Consider the following 17,193-nt stretch of genomic DNA (forward strand, 5'->3'; position numbering starts at 1 on the left):
CAAATCATCCCACCCTCGCCTTTTCCCACAGAGTCCAAAAGTCTGTTCTTTATATCTGTGTCTCTTTTGCTGTCTTGCACATAGGGTCATTGTTACCATCTTTCTAAATTCCATATAAATGTGTTAATATACTGTATTGGTGTTTTTCTTTCTGACTTACTTCACTCTGTATAATAGGCTCCAGTTTCATCTACCTCATTAGATCTGACTCAAATGTGTTCTTTTTAATATTCCATTGTGTATATGTACCACAGCTTTCTTATCCATTTGTCTGCCGATGGACATCTAGGTTGCTTCCATGTCCTAGCTATTGTAAACAGTGCTGCAATGAACACTGGGGTACACATGTCTCTTTCAATTCTGGTTTCCTCAGTGTGTATGCCCAGCAGTGCGTTTGCTGGGTCGTATGGCAGTTCTATTTCCAGCTTTTTAAGGAATCTCCACACTGTTCTCCATAGTTGCTGTACTAGTTTGCATTCCCACCAACAGTGTTAGAAGGTTCCCTTTTCTCCACACCCTCTCCAGCATTTATCGTTTATAGATATTTTGATGGCAGCCATTCTGACCAGCGTGAGATGGTACCTCGTTGTGGTTTTGATTTGCATTTCTCAAATAATGCATTTGCAAATGCATTTGCATTTCTCAAATTGCATTTCTCTGATAATGAGTGATGTTGAGCATCTTTTCATGTGTTTGTTAGCCATCTGTATGTCTTCTTTGGAGAAATGTCTGTTTAGTTCTTTGGCCCGTTTTTTTATTGGGTCGCTTATTTTTCTGGTATTGAGCTGCATGAGCTGCTTGTATATTTTTGAGATTAATTCTTCATCAGTTTTTTTGTTTGCTATTATTTTCTCCCATTCTGAGGACTGTCTTTTCACCTTGCTTATAGTTTCCTTCATTGTGCAAAAGGTTTTAAGTTTTATTAGGTTCCATTTGTTTATTTTTGCTTTTATTTCCATTACTCTGGGAGGTGGGTCATAGAGGATCTTGCTGTGATTTATATCAAAGTGTTCTGCCTATGTTTTCCTCTAGGAGTTTTATAGTTTCTGGTCTTACATTTAGATCTTTAATCCATTTTGAGTTTATTTTTGTGTATGGTGTTAGAAAGTGTTCTAGTTTCATTCTTTTACAGGTGGTTGACCAGTTTTCCCAGCACTACTTGTTAAAGAGATTGTCTTTTTTCCATTGTATATTTTTGCCTCCTTTGTCAAAGATAAGGTGTCCATAGGTCTGTGGATTCATCTCTGGGCTTTCCATTTTGTCCCACTGATGTGTATTTCTGTCTTTGTGCCAGTAGCATACTGTCTGGATGACTGTAGCTTTGTAGTATAGTCTGAAATCAGGCAGGTTGATTCCTCCAGTTCCATTCTTCTTTCCCAAGATTGCTTTGGCTATTTGAGGTTTTTTGTGTCTCCATAAAAATTGTGAAATTATTTGTTCTAGTATTGTGAAAAATACCATTGACAACTTAATAGGGATTGCATTGAATCTATAGATTGTTTGGGGTAGTATACTCATTTTCACTATATTGATTCTTCCAATCCATGAACATGATATATTTCTCCATCTATTTGTGTCATCTTTGCTTTCTTTCACCAGTGTTTTATAGTTTTCTATATATAGGTCTTTTGTTTCTTTAGGTAAATTTATTCCTAAGCACTTTATTCTTTTTGTTGCAATGCCACCATCACTTTTGCCTGGAAACTCCTATTCACCCTCAGGTCCCCAGTTTAAGTGTCACTTCCTCCAAGAAACCTTCTCTGATCCTCCACCACTCCTACCCCTAGCCCAAAAGAAATTTAGTTTCACATTTTCCTTTGTTGTGTTTATGGTAGTTTGTAATTAAATAATAATCTTGAGTGATTATTTAGCACTTACCTCCCCTTTGTGAGCTTCATCAGGGCAGTAATTAGATCCTTCTTATCCACCAGTATATCCCCATCACCCCATACAATGCCAACCACATAGCAGAGTCTTAATGTTTTCTTTGCCTGGCTGTATATGTGTATATGTTAAAACGAAGAGGCCAAGTTAAAACCATTTTTTCTTTCTTGTCCAGGAAATAAAGGAAAGGAAATTTCTGCTACTCCAGGGCATCCTGAAGCTCCTGAGATATCTCAAGGAGAAACTGAACAAATGGTATGCAGCCTAGTATAGAACTTGGGGATGGGCTTCACCAATCCTTTGCCTTCTATTCTCTGATGCTGAGTTAGGCCTTCCCCTCTGAATTTTTGATTTCCACCCAGTACCTCAATATCAGACCATCTCTGACTTTGAGACTCTACTCAAGCAGAGAAGGGAAACAGAAGAACTCCAAGAGTATGGTTGATTTCTGTCTGAGCGTGTACGCTTGCAGAAACTTCTCATCACCACTCAGTGACCGACTTGCCATTGGCCCCCAAACATTGAACCTGTAGCATGTGAAAGAGTGTCCTTCCAAAGCCTGTGACCAGTCATCAACTGCCATCAAAATAAAGGGTGGTTGTGAGGCCTATTTTAACATCTTAAATCCAGCTTCCAGAAGCAGGGTGACCTTTTCCCCAGACATCACATTTTAAAATGTAATGGGCTCTTTGATTTAAAAAAAGAAAATCTGGCAAGCAGTTAAAATTCTTTTTAATATTCTCAGCACTTAGCCAGAAGATGCAGACAAAATTGAAAAACAGCCTGAGTTTCTCTGTTGTTGTTGTTTTTTTAAATGCCTGGATTAGAACATAATTCATCTTCAAATGACGGGAGGCCTCTTCATACACTTCACACTTTGAAATATTTTAGAAAATAGTATCCATTTTGGCATGCCTCTGCCATGCAAGAAACAACAGCAAATGCTTTTCTCCTTGAGTGTTAAGTCTGTTGTGTGTAATATTATCAAAAATATATAGTTTGCTCTTTTTCTTGCCTTGTTTGAAGATTTTACTGCATCTCTGCAATAATCGATTCTTCTCACATTCCTATATAAGCAGCATTCATTGTCTCACTTTTTAGAAAGGGAAACGGAAGCAAAGGTTTGGTAAAGCGGCTTTCTGATTATCCCAGAGAAAGTTTTTCATTTATGTATTCACTTATTCATTCAGTAAACATATCCTGAGAACCTACTGTGTGACAGTCACTAACCAAAACTTGTAGATACATAAATGACTATCTCACAGGCCCAGCCTCTGGATCTCTGGGGGAGGGGAGAGATACTCTAACAGACACTATCCCATAATAAGTGCTATGATGGATAAAAGGGCTACAAAAAATTGCCCCTCTCCTAGCCTGAGGCTGTCAAGGAAGGCCTCCCACAAGGAGTGAAATATGAGTTGGGCCTTGAAGGATGAGTAGGAGCCCAATGCATGGAGGCATAGAAAGGCAAGAAGGACTTTTACAGCAGAGGAAACAGCATGTAAAAGGCATAAGAGCATCAAGCAGCTTTATTTTTTTCCATTTTATGTGGCTGGAGAAAAAGATGCATACATCAAAAAAGAAGCAAGAATAAGAACTTAAATGATTTCAAGGGCCAAGAAAGGAATTTGGACTTCATCCTGGCACAGTGGGACCAAAACAGTATAGGGTGTGTTAGTCAGTTACTTACTTACCTACTAGGTTGAGCCTGTCATTTCAGGCCCATACAAATTTCCCCATTCCATGTCTTTAGTGGTCAAAGAGAGTGTGGAAATATCTGAAAGAAATATATAATTATTTAAAGTCAGTTCCCCAACTCCAAGGACCTCTTTGAACTTTCTAAAATCATACAAATCCTATGCAAATGTGCATTTATCTGAGTAGATTATCTGAAGCTTTCATTGGATTTCTAAAGTAGTCCAAAGCTCTAAAAAGTATAAGAATCCCTACGGTATTTACTTTATAAAAACTTTCAGCTCCTCTCAAAATTGATTTTATAAAAGTAGAACTCTTATACATTAATCTCTTAAAATGCCCTGGTCACTGGTCATCCGTATGGATACAATTTTGTATAGCATTATATTATTTCAAACAAGATGATTCTTCATATCCCCCAGCATGGATCTACATGGATCTACTGAATTCATGTTTGTTGTTAACTTGGCCTCTTATTGAAATTACTATTCTTTAGAACAGTAGGATCTCCACAGCTTATATGTGAGAAGTTTGAGACAAGGATGGAGAAATCCAGGTATTTGAAAGTTGGGAGAAGCAAAGATGGTATACAAAGTGGGAGGCCTAACTCTGTGACAAATTAGTTAAGAACATTTGGATTGCAACTAACATAACCAACTCAACCACCTTAATTTATTAGATGGATCAGATCAGATCAGATCAGTCACTCAGTGGTGTCCAACTCTGCGACCCTATGAATCGCAGCACGCCAGGCCTCCCTGTCCATCACCAACTCCTGGAGTTCACTCAGACTCGCATCCATCAAGTCGGTGATGCCATCCAGCCATCTCATCCTCTGTCGTCCCCTTCTCCTCTTGCCCCTAATCCCTCCCAGCATCAGAGTCTTTTCCAATGAGTCAATTCTTCACATGAGGTGGCCAAAGTACTGGAGTTTCAGCTTTAGCATCATTCCTTCCAAAGAAATCCCAGGGCTGATCTCCTTCAGAATGGACTGGTTGGATCTCCTTGCAGTCCAAGGGACTCTCAAGAGTCTTCTCCAACACCACAGTTCAAAGGCATCAATTCTTCAGCGCTCAGCCTTCTTCACAGTCCAACTCTCACATCCATACATGACCACCGGAAAAACCATAGCCTTGACTAGACGGAACCTTTGTTGGCAAAGTAATGTCTCTGCTTTTGAATATGCTATATAGATTGGTCATAACTTTCCTTCCAAGGAGTAAGCGTCTTCTAATTTCATGGCTGCAGTCACCATCTGCAGTGATTTTGGAGCCCCAGAAAAATAAAGTCTGACACTGTTTCCACTGTTTCCCCATCTATTTCCCATGAAGTGATGGGACCAGATGTCATGATCTTCGTTTTCTGAATGTTGAGCTTTAAGCCAACATTTTCACTTTCCACTTTCACTTTCATCAAGAGGCTTTTGAGTTCCTCTTCACTTTCTGCCATAAGGGTGGTGTCATCTGCATATCTGAGGTTATTGATATTTCTCCTGGCAATCTTGATTCCAGTTTGTGTTTCTTCCAATCCAGCGTTTCTCATGATGTACTCTGCCTATAAGTTAAATAAACAGGGTGACAATATACAGCCTTGACATACTCCTTTTCCTATTTGGAACCAGTCTGTTGTTCCATGTCCAGTTCTAACTGTTGCTTCCTGACCTGCATACAAATTGGAGCATATTTTACATATATAATTATTTACAAAACAAATTGTGTATATAATTTATATTTAATATATAAACAATCATATATATAATAATATATATAATTATATCCAACAATAGAAACATAACAGATTAAAATCAGAGACTTGAATTTTGAACATCATCACGACTTCTCATATCCTCTCTCTTCTCTGATGTCAGTTTCACATCCCTTCTCTCTCTCTTTCTTCTCACTTCTCACCCAAAATAATCTCTTTTTCCTATCTCTGCCTTTAACTCTCACAAGTGGTTCCAAAATCACTGGATATTGTATTTATTGGTCATTTTGCATTAGATGTCCAGTCCAGCACTATGTGCTTAGACACATGATGTTTCTCTCTACGACCATATGGATCAACAGGAGGGGTAATTCCTGGAAAAGTGGGGTTGGGCAGGTCAATAAATGCCCACTCTCTTTACATGGCAGGTGACAGAATGTCCTTCATGGATCTACTGAAACTCATTTGTCTATTTATTCTAAAAACATCTCTATTCTGTACTGGACATGAGTTTAGGATACAAAGATGAGACTGATATAATCTCTATACCCTTGATCTAGTTTTCTGTCTACCATTAACCGTACAATCTCAGTAAGTCTATTCCCCCACGCTGGGCCTCAGCTTCCTTTGTTAAATGAACAGGACAGGCAAAACTAGAGGCACCTTGATTCATTACAGTGAGCCCACACATCCAAGGTAACATCACATTATTGCTTAGATCATTTTTGTCAAGAATCTTACACTCAAGGATTCAGAAGTTTTCCCACCAAGAAATTATAAGCATTATCTATGCATCCCCATAGTATAAGGCAGAGTAGAACATGATGAAAAATCTTAGCTAGTTACAAAACCTCTGTGTAAACTAGAAATGCAAGCTGAATAAAAGTCACAATTTTACCTTTCCTTTAAAGAAAAAAGAAAATACTCAGCATAGTAGTCTGTGTCCAGTAAGACTTGGCAGATATGGTCCTATAGCACAGGACTTGAAATCCATCCTCCAGATTTACAAGACAGACCTACAATAAATATTGCTAGTTGTGTAGCCTTGTCATTGGCCAAGAAACTGGGGGAGCTCTGGGTGGTGAATGCATTACCAGTGAGATGTTTGTGTTGTTTTGTAGAAAACTCCAGAAAAAGATTTGAAACCAGAAAATCCACCTGCTGAGACTTCAGCCCCCAAAGATATCCTGAATGCCTTGAAGATCAGGCCAATCTCACAGCCTTCTGTCAGTCCTGTGATGAAAAACGCAGCTGAAGAATGTGAGACATGGATCGACAGGTTCAGGAAGCTAGAAAATGCCCTCTATCTGTGTGATCTGAGTAATACAGGTGAAGTGTGCAGCTTACAGCTCATACACCTTTCTTTTTTTTTTTCTTTTTCATTTTACACTGAGATCCACAAATTTTATTTTTTTTATTTTTGTTGGAGTATAGTTGCTTTACAACATTGTATTAGTTTTTGCTGTACAGCAAAGTAAATCAGTTATACATATATCCGTTCTTTTTTAGATTCCTTTCCCATTTAGGTCACCACAGAACACTGAATACAGTTTCCTGTGTTATACAGCAGATTTTTATTAGTTACCTATTTTATATATACATGTATATTTATGTTAAGGGTTTCCCTGGTGGCTCAGACTGTAGAGAATCTGCCTGAAATGTAGAAAACCTGGGTTCAATCCCTGGATCAGGAAGATACCCTGGAGAAGGGAATGGCTACCCACTCCAGTATTCTTGCCTGGAGAATTCCACTGAAAGAGAGCCTACAGTTCATGGGGTCACAAAGAGTTGGATACAACTGAGCAACTAACACTTCCACACTTTCATATACGTTAATCCCAATCTCCCAATTTATCCCATCCCCTCTTCTCCCCTTGGTAGTCATAAATTTGTTTTCTGTATCTGCAACTCTACTTTTGCTTTGTAAATAAGTTCATCTGTATTATTTTTCTAGATTCCACATATAATCAATATTACGCAGTATTTGTCTTTTACTTTCTGACTTACTTCTGGCTGTATAGCAATCTCTAGGTTGATCCATATCACTGTAAATGGCATTATTTCATTTCTTTTTACGGTTGAATAATATTCCATTGTATATATGTACCACATCTTCTTTATCCATTCAAGACAACCCTCAGAATGGGAGAAAATATTTGCAAACAAAGCAACTAACAAGGGATTAATCTCCAGAATATACAAACAGCAAATGCAACTCAATATGAAATAAAATAGCCCAATCAAAAAATGAGTGGAAGATCTAAATAGACATTTCTCCAAAGAAGACATACACGTTGACAAAAAAAAACACATGGAAAGATTCTCAACATCACTAATTATTAGAGATATGTAAGCCAAAACCACAATGGTTGGCCATCATTGTCAAAAAATCTACAAATAATAAATGCTGGAGAGGGTATGGATAAAAGGGACCTTCCAACACAGCTGATAGGAATGAAGAACAGTATGGAGTTTCCTTAAAAAACTAAAAACAGAGCTACCGTATGTTCCTACAATCCCACTTCTAGTCATATACCAAAGAAAACCATAATTTGAAAGGATGCATACACCCCAGTATTCACTGTAGCACTATTTACAATAGCCAGGACATAGAAGCAATCATATACCTTTCTATTTGTGTTGCAATCTGTAAGTGGACACCTCCCTTTCTTTCACTTCTTAATAAATATAATTTGTACATAAACCATGTGCCTGGCACTGTGCTGAGCACAATCAGGAAAAAAAGATAAATCAGACATGAATCCCCTACCAGGTTGCTGACAGTTTCTGAGTCTAACCCACAATCCAATCATTAACTCCCCTGATTGAAATCTTCAGGATACCTGCTAACAGGCTGACCTCTAAACTCTTTAACAGGAGTTTGTATTCCCCATTATAATGATTAATTTGCCTTCCTCAAACGTGCCTTGCTTTCTCCTGTGGCTATGCCTTTTCTAAACCTACACCCTCCACCTGAGCTATCTGCCTCTCTAACTACCCCACCCCCTGCCAGCTCTTCACCTTGTCTACCTGGCTAATTAGTGTCTAAACGTCTTTTAGGTTGGAACTCAAGCTCTACTCCTCTGAGACTTTCACGATTTCCCCAGACAGATCTAGGCCAACCTTTATCGGCCTCTCAGAGTTCTTTAACACCCATTATCATATTTCTATATTGTATCTTTCTATTTGGGACTTCCTACTATCCACCCAGTAGACTACATTCCTTTTTTATCCTGGCACATTGCACAGTTCTGTTTGACCTTTTTTTGAGTGAACAAACAAATGAGTGAATGTTCATAAATAACTAAACCCAAAATAGAAGGTAATAAATGCCATTAGAGGGTGGTGCTACGCGGGCATTCGGAGAAAGGAGAATTCCTTCATAGTGAGGTGATCAGGAAAGGTTATATTAGTTTGAAATTGCTCATTAAAGATAAAGTACTGTTATATACAAAGGAATGAAATAGAGGGCCCTTTCTGGTAAAGGTGCAAGTTAGCCAAGCAAAGCATTATGTATGAAGCTCAATACAAGGAATTTGGTTTGAATAGAATATAAGTGCCATTAAGAAGACTATTAATTGAAAAAGGTGAAACTATAGGATGGGATCAGATCTAGGAAGATGTCAGATAACAGACCAAGGAATTTGGATTTAATTCAAAGACAGTGAGTAGCATGTTGAGTTTCTAAGCAGGGATTGATATGGTGAAGTTGTATTTCATAAAGGTCCTTGATGGCTATGTGGAGAATGAAGGAGAAATTTAAAGCATAAAAAGAGTAAAGGATGTTATTGCAATATCTAAGTGAGAGAGAATGAAATTCAGAACTAGGTCAGAGACCCATGGAATGGAAAAGAGGGAGCAGATACAAAAACATATGCACTGAAATTGTTGTGCTTAATTACGTACTGTGTTCATGAAGAATTAGCATTATACATGGAGTCTAAAAATCGGGAACATTCTAGTTCCATACCACCAATGGTGGTTGCCAGGAAAAACAGAGAAATGTTGGTCAAAGGGTACAGACTTTCAGCTAGAAGATAAATTACAAGGATTTAACATACATCATGGTGACTCTCATTAACAATATTGTGTTGTGTACTTGAAAGCTACTATTAGAGTAGAGCTTTAATAGACTCACCATAACAACAACAACAGAATGGTCATTATGGGAGGTAGAGGATTTGTTAACCAACCTTATTTTAATAAACATTTTCTAATATACATGTGTATCAATCATCACATTGTACACCTTAAACATATACAATGTGATATATTAATATCAATTACATCTCAAAAAAGAGTTAATGTGCACATTAGTACTTTCTAGAAGTGATCATATGACAATACTAATACTTTTTCATTCTCTGTAATGTTTTTGTTTCATCTTGCTTTGAATTCTAGATCACATAAAATATAAATATCATACAATACCCAAGGACTTCTAATAACTATACCAAAGAGAGGGGGAAATGAAAATTTTAGATGAAAAATTCATCTAGCTGAATTAGAAACTCATTTATTAAACTTCTGTTATAAGCCTGGCACTGTGCTAGAGGCTAGACCAAGAGGAAAACCAGAAAGGATGAGACATGAACTTTTAGGTAAAGGCTTACCTAAAGGCTGGCAATAGTTCAATGCCAGTAAAACAAAAATTTTAAAGACAGATTATAGTAAAGCATTATAATTGAAGACACAAACTAGAGCTAAAGAATTCAAAGAAAAGACAGAAGATTTTTTTTTTTAAAGCACACTATGTAATGTGGGCAGGTACTCAGAGAGGGCTCATTGGAAGAACTTGAGCTGAACTTGGAAGGAGAGGTACGGAAGACTTTGAAACCATCTTCTGCAAAGGTTAGAAGGTGAGAATGAGTATGGTGGGGAAGAGAGTAAGAAAGATAGGACTGAAGGTCATGTTGAACCAGATGGTGAAGCTGATACCGTGTTGTGAATCCTGTGGGCTGGGATGAGCTTAATTCTCTACTCAGTGTTCACCAAGTTTCAACTAGAGGAGAACACTGTGAAAGCTGAAATGGATCATTTAGGGAAGATACTGGAGAAAAGGAGATCAAAAGGTTACTGAAATAGTCATCAGTCTAGGTATACATAGCAAAACTGCAAGAGTGGTAATGGGGTTACAAACAAAACCAAAACTCAAGCAGAGAGAAAAGATGTTTCTAAAGAAACAAACGCTGAGTTTTGATGATGGATGACAGATCATAAACTTAGTTGCTAAGAGACTCCCCAAAGACTGGGACCTTTCTCATACTTCTGAACTGTTCTGGGGGAAAAACGCAGTTTTGTTGACTTTGGGGCAGATTCTGGCAGATTTAAAATGACTTTCTCATGGCCTTTTCACTATTTATGCCTGTTTTCTCTGTTTCTATGAAATTCATTAGTTCTTCAATAGCCAAGGAATGTGTCAGCCAGATCTGGAAACATCTATGACTATCTTTAATGAGGAAAGAGGATTAACTGAGGTCATCTTCTTGGTTTATTAGCCACAGTATTTAGCAGACCACCACAGCCTTCCTCTAGACACTGAGTAGATGATCCCTACTCTGCCCAATGATGAATCAGTGATCTTTATTATGTGCAAGGAAATATGTAGGGCAGGGTGTTCTTTATCCAGGCTGAAGGCAGAACATCCATCATTAAATTAGCATTTCTGGGAACCTACTCTGTGCTTATTCTTTAATGGGGGTTGTCAAGAAAATATCCTCGAGGAGAAAGAATAAGGAAGGACTATGAATAGCTGGTCATGCTTTCTAAAGAAAGATGGGTGGTTGGGATAAATGTCTGAGTGACTGGTGGATTTGGAATTTTCCCAGTGAACTAAAGGCTAAATAGAAAATATTTTAGAGTTCAAAGAGGCAGAGTGCAAAGAGAGCCCTCAAGGATATTCTCTGCATGGGTCTGGACTTTGTATACATGGCATCACTAATTCCTCACATCAACCACTTGCTGAAAGGATTAATGTTCTTATTTAGAGAGAAGGAAGCCAAACTCAAAGTGATAAAATATCAGCCAGTGAGCAGTTGAGGCAAAATTCTAACCCCAGTTCTACTGAACTTCCCTCTATACCAGACTCCCATGACATACTGGAAAGAGCATGAGATTCGGCTTGTTGCTCTGTTGGTTTGTTTCTTTGTGTGTTTTTAACCAGATTCAAGTTCAGACTTCACCAACTGCTGTCACTTTTATTCACCAAGTCTGTTTCCTCATCTGTAAAATAGTAAAACTGATAAAAATAAAACATACCTCCCAGATTTGAGAAAGGATCCAGGGAGATTTTAAAGTTCTTTACAAACTGTAAAATGAAATGCATAGTAAAGAGGTTCTTGCTGATTTCTTTTTGGTTCTGGTGGGATAGGGACAGGCTTTGACAACACTAAGATGGATTGTAAAGGTTATTTTATGCAGTTGTTTTGGGCATTCCCTAATGACAGCAAATCAGACAGATAAATTTCAGCCAATGGACTTTTGTCTAATACTACAAAATCCTCTACTAATGGTAAAGCTTAGAAGATAAAAGAAAAGGCCCCCAACACCACCACTGGTGATTCTTATATGTATTTCTTAGCATTAATTCTAATTTTTAATTAAAATATAAATTATACACAAATAATCTATTCTAGTTAAAATATATTCCCATGTGTTTTAAATAATGTTGGTGATATAACTATTATAACCATCCTATCATAGTATCTACACTAATGAGTGCTTTATAGTCCTAACACTGTGGTAAGCACTTATAATTTTATTCATTTTCATCCAATTTAATTATTAGTATTTTAGAGTCAAGGAAACTGAGGCTCAAAAAGTTAAAATGTCTTTCTCAGTCAGGCGTACTCCAAAGCTCAGGACTTATATTTCCAGAGGTAGTGTATGAGGAAATGTCTTGAGGGGTCCAGCCTAGACCAGGTCAAGAGCAGCCGCCCCATCCAGAAAATTGCAAAGATGCAACTGACCAACTCAAAGAAAGATATTTCTGCAGAAGAAAGGATGAACATTATCATAGGAGAAAGAGACCACAAATAAACCTGAAAAGAAACAGCTAACTGGACAGAATGGGATGGGGTGAGATGGGATAGGATGATATGGAATAGGATAGAATGGGATGGGAAGGGACAAGACAGAACTGAATAAAACTGGATGGAATAAGTCATACTAGGACCCCAGCTGTCTAGACCCAGTCTGCAGTCCACTGTTAGAAACACTCATTAGAGAGTAGTTCAGAGGAGAACATGACACTCAACTATCGTTGCACGTTTGAACAAAAACAGAGCTTAAACAGAGATGACAGGTGTCACTAGAGCCCAACACTAATTGACTGGCCATGGTTTTCTACAAAATGACCAGGGGACCACTCCCTATGGATTCTTTGAGGAAAAAATGTCACAATCATTATGACAACTTATGCAAATACAGGAGACTAGAAGAACAACATGCAAAGGATATATCCTTTACCCCTATAACATGATATGATACCTGTAGTGTAGATGTTCACAATTCATGGAAAATATTTAGAACAGTATCTGAGCCCTGCTTGAAACAATCTCTTTCCCTTCATTCTATAATACAATGTGATGATTAAATGCAAGGACTAAGCACAACCTTGGGCAAGAGAATTCTCATCTCCATGTCTCAGTTTCCCTCTCTTTGCAAAATGAGTTGTTGTGAGGATTAAGTGAGTCAATACTGGTTAAGTTGTTTGGAGGGATGCCTGCAACATGGTGAATGCTGTATATGAGTATCAATCAATATTGTTGTTGTTGCACTCTAGTTAATTTTCTGCTTCTGTTATCATCCTGACTGGTTGGAGATCTTTCTAAGGTAACAAACCCCTTCTCAATATCCTGTCTATTCCCAGGCACAGTATGTGACATTTATAAACTCACAAATCAAGGCTTATCAATGAGTTATTGATTTTTGCTGTTATCGTGTTCTACACTTGCACTCCTCTCTGCAACTATCAAAATCTGCTTACCCTTAGCATGAAAAGCACATCAGCATTGCTACACATAACATGTGGGTACTAGAGTGTATCTTGTGATGATAAGTACCACCATCTCTATTCCACAGATTTAGACTCTAAGCCACAAGAAGTTAGATGATTTACCTGTAATCACACAGCAAGCTCGAGGGAGTCACAGTAAATACATTTCCAGAAATGCATAAAAGTGAGCTATTTAAATCCTGCATGTTTAGGAATGTGTTTGGATATTTCAATAAGATAAACATAAAACCAGAGCAATTATGAAGTGTTTTTAGCAGGCACCCCACCATTTTCAAAAATTGGTCTTTTAAAGTTTTATGGCTACAAAGAACAAGCTAAAATTGTTTTAGAGTCTACCTATGGATTTTATTGGACCCCATCCCCTCTCCCCCAGATCACTGTCAAATTCTTCTCAGCATCTATGACACATGGTCAGGACTGTATCTTTTTAGGATATCATATGTTTTTTTTTTTAAAGCTTAAAGTTTCAAAATATTAGCATTTAATTTTTGCTCAGAAGTCATTCAAACTAATGCATTTTCCTCTTTTGTGTTTTCTCCATTCTTTTTTAAAAACCTCTCACTCACCCGACCTAATGACAGGAGTCCTAGAGAAGGAACGAGCCAGACGCCTCATTCACAACTACAATCTCATTTACAACCTGTCCCTGAGCCCTCGGAAAATTGACCAAGCCTTGCGGAGTTTCTGTGCTGGAGAAAATATGCTCTTGGAGCCAGCGCTTCGGTACTTAAAGGAGCTATGATAACAAGCCCATATTGTGAGAACAGATGTTCGCTTTATCTCCCTTTTTACCCAGACACGTGTTTCTCCCCAGCCCGAGTGCAGTGGTGGAGGCACTGTCAGAATTGAGGCCGGCGCAGCTATTGTAGACACTTTGAACTTGGACTTGGTTTCTGGCTAGGATGCTTGCTCATAAGCAGCTCCAAGTGATCTGAGAAAACCAGGTTTTTCTCTTCTGAGGTGGCAAAAGCCCAATTTCTTAAAATCCTCTTCTAATCTTATAAAGCTGATGATGAATATTCAAAGATTTTTTTTCTATATTGCTGATCAAACAGTATTTTTTGCAAACTCTGCAGTTCCATATAGTAAAAAAATATGCTGCTGCTGCTAAGTCACTTCAGTCGTGTCCGACTCTTTGAACCCCATAGACGGCAGCCCACCAGGCTCCCCTGTCCCTGGGATTCTCCAAGCAAGAACACTGGAGTGGGTTGCCATTTCCTTCTCCAATGCATGAAAGTGAAAGTGAAGTCGCTCAGTCATGTCCGACTCCTAGAGACCCCATGGACTGCAGCCCACTAGGCTCCTCCATCCATGGGAATTTCCAGGCAAGAGTACTGGAGTGGGTTGCCATTGCCTTCTCCGGAAAAAAAAAAAAAAATGCTAAATGTTGTCAACTTCCAAAAATGGTATACCTGTGGCAGATTCATTTTGATATTTGGCAAAACTAATACAATTATGTAAAGTTTAAAAATAAAATAAAATTAATTTAAAAAAATAATAATAAGTCAATCTTACCTCTAGTCACTATTCTAGGATTTCCACACTATAAGAAAAATAAAAGTATTAACAATGAATTGTCTTAATACTAAGCAGCAGAAGCAGAATTTCAAGTGAGGTTTTCCAAACAAGTCTAATATTTTCTCTAGTACAAAACTAGATAGCATTACACTGTCCCCAGGGATGTTTCCACAGAGTAGAGGATACAAGTTTTTAGGAGGGACTTCTGGGACAAAGGATTCTGTAAATAGGTAACTTCTTCTTTGTTTCCTCTGGTAGCAAAATCTAGCACAACTTTCCAGTTGTACCCATAGTTCTCCCCCTCCCCCAATTTGCACTCCCTGCATAATACACATTTACATTCACATCACACACACTGGTGGCATGAGTTCATTGAAGGAAATCTAGGACTTCGGAGAAAGAAGTATTCCTAGTACTATTATTAATGCTGAGGGACCTGGATCCTGATTTTCAAATCTCTGTGTGGGAGACAGGATGAAGGAGTTAGGTCAAGGGAAAAAATAAATCCAAGACCTCTGTTTTTGTTTCGTCTCTAACTCCTGTCTGACTCTGTGACCCCATGGACTGTAGCCCACCAGGCCCCTCTGTCCATGGGATTTCCCAGGAAAGACTGGAGTGGGTTGCCACTTCCTTCTCCAAGGGATCTTCCCAACCAAGGGATCAAACCCACGTCTCATGCATTTGCAGGCAGATTCTTTACCACCTAGCCACCAGGGAAGCCCCTGAAAGTCTCTGAGTATCCCCTTTAATACACTGTATATTATGGGGTATCTCATAAAGTCTTATGAATTAAACCTTAAGAACCAAATAGTTTGGATTCATTAACATAAATGATCTCTGAGGGCCTTCTATTCTGACATGCTCTAGTTTTTATAATCCTTCAGTTGCCCAGAGAAATGCCTCTTGACGCAGACCAACTACTCCTCTAACATTCGAGAACCCTCAGGCTTGCAGGCTGCCTTTTAGGGCAAGTTCAGTTCAGTTCAGTCGTTCAGTCACATCCAACTCTTTGTGGCTCCATGGACTGCAGCACGCCAGGCTTCCCCGTCCATCACAAACTCCTGGAGCCTACCCAAACTAATGTCCATTGCATCGGTGATGCCATCCAACCATTTTATTCTCTCTCGTCCCATTCTCCTCCCGCCTTCAATCTTTCCCAGCATCAGGGTCTTTACCAATGAGTCGGTTCTTCACATCAGTTGCCCAAAGTATTGTAGTTTCAACTTCAGCATCAGTCCTTCCAATGAATATTCAGGACTGATTTCCTGTAGGATGGATTGGTTGGATCTCCTTGCAGTCCAAGGGAGGGATGGTATGAGGAGGGAGGTGGGAGGGAGGTTCAGGATTGGGAACACGTGTGTACACCCGTGGCGGATTCATGTTTATGTATGGCAAAACCAATACAATATTGTAAAATAATTGGCCTCTAATTAAAATAAATTTTTAAAAAAGTCTTCTCCAGCACTGCAGTTCAAAAGCATCGATTCTTCAGTGCTCAGCTTTCTTTATAACCCAACTCTCATATCCATACATGACTATAGGATAAACCATAGCTTTGACTAGACAGACCTTTGTTGGTAAAGTAATGTCTCTGGTTTTTAACATGCTATCTAGGCTGGTCATAGCTTTTCTTCCAAGGAGCAAGTGTCTTTTAGTTTCACAGCTGCAGTCACCATCTGCAGTGATTTTGGAGCCCCCCAAAATAAAGTCTCTCACTGTTTCCATTGTTTCCCCATCTATTTGCCATGAAGTGATGGGACCAGATGCCATAGTTTTAGTTTTCTGAATGTTGAGCTTTAAGCCAGCTTTTTCACTCTCCTCTTTCATTTTGATCACTCGTTAGTTCTTCTTCACTTGCTGCCATAAGGGTAATGTCATCTGCGTATCTAAGGTTATTGATATGTCTCCCGGCAATCTTGATTCCAGCTTGTGCTTCATCCAGTCCGGCATTTCACATGATGTACCCTGCATATAAGTTCAATAAGTAGGGTGACAATATACAGCTTTTACATAACCCTTTCCTGATTTGGAACCAGTCTGTTGTTCCAAGTCCAATTCTCACTGTTGCTTCCTGACCTGCACACAGATTTCTCAGGAGGCAGGTCAGGTGACCTGGCATTCCCATTTCTTTAAGAATTTTCCACAATTTGTTGTGATCCACACAGTCAAAGGCTTTGGCATAGTCAATAAAGCAGAAGTAGATGTTTTTTGGGGGGAACTCTCTTGTTTCTTTTTTCGATATCCAACAGATGCTGGCAATTTGATCTCTGGTTCCTCTACCTTTTCTAAATCCAGCTTGAACATCTGGAAGTTCACAGTTCACGTACTGTTGAAGCCTGGCTTGGAGGATTTTGAACATTAGTTTGCTAGCATGT

At 38.7% G+C, this 17,193-nt stretch overlaps 1 protein-coding gene across 2 annotated transcripts in view; it reads left to right on the top strand.

Moving 5' to 3' along the window:
- The window catches only part of C3H1orf87 (chromosome 3 C1orf87 homolog), an 83,262-nt gene extending 66,983 nt beyond the window's left edge, over positions 1 to 16,279 (top strand). Inside the window, exons 10-12 of one of the 2 annotated variants that reach the window (XM_005204505.5) lie at positions 2,060 to 2,139; positions 6,405 to 6,612; positions 13,882 to 16,279. In XM_005204505.5, the coding sequence (XP_005204562.2) occupies positions 2,060 to 2,139; positions 6,405 to 6,612; positions 13,882 to 14,042 (449 nt within the window). In that variant the 3' untranslated portion in view covers positions 14,043 to 16,279. The remainder of the gene's footprint in view (positions 1 to 2,059; positions 2,140 to 6,404; positions 6,613 to 13,881) is intronic. The other variant, NM_001206121.3, reaches the window with a different exon arrangement.
- Positions 16,280 to 17,193: the final 914 nt, after the last annotated feature.

This window comes from Bos taurus, chromosome 3, assembly GCF_002263795.3.
Source record: "Bos taurus isolate L1 Dominette 01449 registration number 42190680 breed Hereford chromosome 3, ARS-UCD2.0, whole genome shotgun sequence".
Taxonomy (NCBI): domain Eukaryota; kingdom Metazoa; phylum Chordata; class Mammalia; order Artiodactyla; family Bovidae; genus Bos; species Bos taurus.